At 31.5% G+C, this 4,388-nt stretch overlaps 1 protein-coding gene across 4 annotated transcripts; it reads left to right on the top strand.

Annotated features, from left to right (window-relative positions):
- The first annotated feature begins 770 nt into the window (after positions 1-770).
- Positions 771-3,466, top strand: LOC112759177 (putative serine/threonine-protein kinase). 4 transcript variants are annotated; one of them, XM_025807993.3, is made up of 6 exons: positions 771-1,238; positions 1,374-1,507; positions 1,785-2,025; positions 2,101-2,338; positions 2,443-2,590; positions 2,797-3,466. In XM_025807993.3, the coding sequence occupies exons 1-6, from the start codon at positions 1,178-1,180 to the stop codon at positions 3,130-3,132; spliced, it is 1,158 nt and encodes a 385-aa protein (XP_025663778.1). In that variant the 5' UTR covers positions 771-1,177; the 3' UTR covers positions 3,133-3,466. The 4 variants fall into 4 exon arrangements, with proteins under 4 accessions (XP_025663778.1, XP_072076372.1, XP_025663777.1 ...); XM_072220271.1 differs by having other exon boundaries at positions 1,809-2,025; XM_025807992.3 differs by having other exon boundaries at positions 989-1,238; positions 1,345-1,507.
- The last annotated feature ends 922 nt before the right edge of the window (positions 3,467-4,388 follow it).

Raw genomic sequence — 4,388 nt, forward strand, 5'->3', positions numbered from 1 at the left:
GCGAACCGTAAGCAGTAAAGGTGACATCTTTCAAGGACTTTTCTCTCATGTAAAAAGAAGAGATCTTACATAGTAAAATTTTTTATAGGTGGTATCAGATTGCTTAGTTGATATTTTGTAGTGTTTTACTTAGCTATTGCGGCTAATAAGGGTGTAGGAATCTTTAGTAATTTATGTTTAGGGTTATTTGTATATTTGATTGTTTGTTATTTTTTGGATTTGAGTTGTTGTGAACTTCTGTTTGTCGTTTTGTTAGCACGGAATGCTAACATTTTCTTCTTGTTCGGGTCGAGAATCTTACCAACCATAAAAAAAAAAATCATATACTTTAAGGACACATGTTAATATTACAAAATAAGATAATTTTCATTAAAAATATAAAAAATTTAAATTTTTAATATATTTATTTTGTATTCGTTAAATAAAAATATTTAAATTTTTTTACTAGTGGTAAGCTTATCATGTACTTTTAGAATATATATTAGCTAAATCTAAAATTTTTAAATTTGTAATCTTAACATATGTCCTTAAAATAATAATAATAATAATAATACGCCATTGAAAAGATGATCCATATGCCTAATCCAATATCATTAATATTAATATTAGTTTGACTTTCAGAATTTAACTAATGAATGTCCTAAAGTATTTTCAAAGTGAAAGATATAAAAAAAAAAAAGTGATTTTAAGATGTTTATTATATAAAACAATATTTTAAAAAAAAATCAAAATTTCTTTTATATAAGTTACTTGAGTCCAGCAAAAGTCTAATTTTAAATCCGCAGTACTAGAGGAATAGTTTTGGAAGAAGCATCCAAAACAAGGTTTGGTTGCAACGAGCAAGCATTAATTGTTTGCTTAGAAAAATGGAAATTTTAGCTGTGGAAACTGGAAAACTCCGTTGGTCAACGAAATATGAATGATGTATGTATGAATGCTCAACGCTCCAGACAGCTAAGGTTCCACCACTATACGATAATTAGAGAGTGCCGTGTTTCCTTTCTTGTTTTTCTATTATTAGTTTATTACGGACAAAAAATGAGACTACTCTAGTTACCAATATTACTCTTTCAAACATGTTTCCTTCTCACAACACTTATTTTCTCCAAATTAAAATCTTCAATAATCTAACACCAAAACCCGAGATCCTCGGAAGTTGTTCTACTTCTCTGGCGAGATGAAGATTATTCATTCATGTTTTTCTACTTGTTTCTCTGTCAAAGAAGAAACCAAACAAGGTACTATTATCATTATGTATACTTTGTAATTAACCACGTGATTATTAATGTGTTCTTTTATTCCTCTTCTCTTTAATTTCCACGTCTGAATTTCATCCAATTATAGTTGGTTTATTTGTGTGGTTCACCAAACAGAAGAAGAGCGGAATAAGGAAGACGAGAGTGATGAAAGCTTTCGGGTCTTCACTTACAGGGAATTGGCATCAGCCACCCGTGGTTTTCATCCCTCTCACAAAATTGGAGAAGGAGGATTTGGTTCTGTCTACAAGGTTATAACTTATAAACCTCTCACTCTTTTAGTTATGGAACAAATAGACAAAAATATACCAGAGTTTAAGTACACACTAAAATTTATAAATATTAAAATAAATATATAAAATTTATTTTGATGAACAAAAATATACTTCCGAACCAATTACAAATCCACTGACGACATAATATTTTACATGTATTTTGAATTTTGTTTATATCGTACTCTTTTATATGTACTTTTGTGTATTTAATGTCACGTGGAATGGCATGAAATTATGTGTGAGGTGGATCTAGGGGATTGATTGGTTTGTTGTGAAGGGGGGGCTCCGGGATGGGACATTGGTGGCAGTGAAAGTGCTTTCCATAGAGATGGAGTCCATGCGAGGAGAGAGGGAGTTTGTGGCTGAATTGGCTACGCTTGCAAATATCAAGCACCAAAATTTGGTGATTCTTAGAGGGTGCTGTGTAGAAGGAGCAAAAAGATATCTAGTCTATGATTACATGGAGAACAACAACCTTCACCACACTTTCTTAGGTACTTTAACCTAATTTATTGAATTAGAGCTTGTAACGAAGAAAGCCTTGAAATTGTTATTATTATTATTTATAGGTTCGGAGGAAAGTAGGATGAGATTCAATTGGGAAGCAAGGAAGGAAGTGTCCATAGGTGTGGCCTCTGTTCTTGCGTTTCTTCATGAGGAACTTAAGCCTCATATTCTGCATAGAGATATCAAATCAAGCAACATCCTTCTTGATCGAGATTTCACACCAAAGGTCTCGGATTTTGGTCTCGCAAAGCTACTAAGAGATGACAAGTCTTATATCAGCACTCGAGTTGCTGGGACATTGTGAGTGCTACTCATATATATATGTTGATTAAGATGAATATATGTACAAACTAGGAAAGCTATATTTGATCCTTTTGGGTTTTCTCTCAAATCATTTGGCACAGGGGTTATCTTGCTCCAGAGTATGCTAGTTCCGGACAAGTGTCGCGAAAATCAGATGTTTACAGCTTTGGAGTGCTACTCTTAGAAATTATTAGTGGAAGACCCGTGGTTGGTGCTTATGAAGACATGGAACGTTTCATAGTAGAGAAGGTATGAAAGTTGTAACATTTCACCATTTACACATCTTTGGACATAATTAGGATTAGGAACGTAAATAACTTGTCATGTTATAAAAAGGATAAATTACTTAATTTGTCCTGACGTTTTCGATCTGTTTTAAATTTATCACTAGACATTAACTTCATCTAAAATATTAGAACAAAATTAAAAACGTTTTAAACATGTATGTGTTTTAGGCTTGGGCAGCATATGGAGAGAATGATCTATTAAAAATGGTTGATCCAGTGCTAGATATGAACTATCCTGGGGAGGAGGCGAAACGATTCCTCATGGTGGGTTTGCTTTGCGTTCAAGAAACTGCAAAGATTAGACCGCGGATGCCAGAGGTTGTAGACATGTTGAAGAACAAAAAGGACATGGAATGTGTACAGATTTCGAAACCAGGTTTTGTTGAGGATCTAAGGAACATTAGAATCAGGCAGGAAGTAATGCACTCATCGGAAGAATCAAGTTCTGGTGGAGCAACATTTGCAAGTAGTTCATCATTGACTACTTCTACTCTTGCCCGTTAAAAACTTTGCAATTCATTGCTTGAGGTTAAATTGTAGAGTTGGATCACACCAAATTCTTAGTCAAAGTCTTTGCGATCTCCTTTCTCGGTTTGTTTTTTCTTTGCATTTAATTCTATTTATTCAATCATTATTTTGTTGAAGAGTTGGGTGCAGAGTCACATTGCCCTTGCCCACTGGGAAGTCCTTTGTGGAGCTGCTTCTCCGTGGTCACAACCCACAATGGTGGGTCACTCCTTTTTATGGTCAAATCTTTAATGTAAATTAGGTCATAACCTAAAGAAAATGACAATTTGGTGTAACACTTGAGCCTAACCTATTTTATTTCCATTTTCAATTGTTTTTATTTTACTTATTATTCGTTATCAAATTGTTTTATTTTTTGGTTTCCGTGTCAAACCAAGTGGTTACTTATTGAGTTAAAGTCAAATTTGAGATTATTTGTTGTTTGAAAAATGTTATGTGCATTATATTTTTCTATAAAAATAATTGAAAATCTTAACTCATTTTTCTAGTTATATTTTCAATTTTTAAATAAATATATGTTTTGATATTTTTAAAAAATAAACATATATTTAAACTTTTATTTAATTAAATGTTAGGAGTATAATTATGTTAGAATTACCAAATAAAAAAAATAAATAAAAAACCCTAAGAAATGACTAGTGTGAATAATACTTGTAAAGAAAGATTAGATGGGGACACATGAAACTCCACAAGAATGAAAATCTGTCCTGTGAAATGTGAATAAATGGAGGCAAGGGCAGAAATGTAGGTTCCCGTTCCATATATAGTAACTTGTATAATCTCCGCGAATGTGTGATTATCAAATTGTCTTAATTTATTTATACATTAATTTATTCTTGTCTCCAATTTAAATATCTCTCCCGCCACCAAGAATTATGTTATATTATTATTTTAGAAGATTTTTTCATATTTTTTTGTTTTAAATTATTATATTTTCATAATAAATATGTCATGTATTTTTAGTTTGCATTGAAAGTTAGATTATGTTGAATTGTGTTCCATTTAATTTATGATTGTTATGTTTTTTTTTATGTTAACTTAACAAAAAAATTAAGGTAATATCTATAAATACCCAAGAATATTTATCTTTTCCGTAGAAACAATTAAATAAGAATTTGCGGTAAAGATAAGCAGGCAGGAGACGAAATCTTTTTTTAAATAAGGATGTGATAGAATATCGGAATTCGCCTCCAAAAATATCTATTGTCATCTTATCATTGGAAAATAAATTA

This window comes from Arachis hypogaea, chromosome 16, assembly GCF_003086295.3.
Source record: "Arachis hypogaea cultivar Tifrunner chromosome 16, arahy.Tifrunner.gnm2.J5K5, whole genome shotgun sequence".
Lineage (NCBI taxonomy): Eukaryota > Viridiplantae > Streptophyta > Magnoliopsida > Fabales > Fabaceae > Arachis > Arachis hypogaea.

Coding starts and splice junctions, on each gene's coding strand:
- LOC112759177 (XM_025807992.3), top strand. CDS start 1,195: ATGTTTTTCTACTTGTTTCTCTGTCAAAGAAGAAACCAAACAAG. Junction 1,239..1,344: donor CAAAGAAGAAACCAAACAAG/GTACTATTATCA, acceptor ATCCAATTATAG/TTGGTTTATTTGTGTGGTTC. Junction 2,339..2,442: donor ACTCGAGTTGCTGGGACATT/GTGAGTGCTACT, acceptor CATTTGGCACAG/GGGTTATCTTGCTCCAGAGT.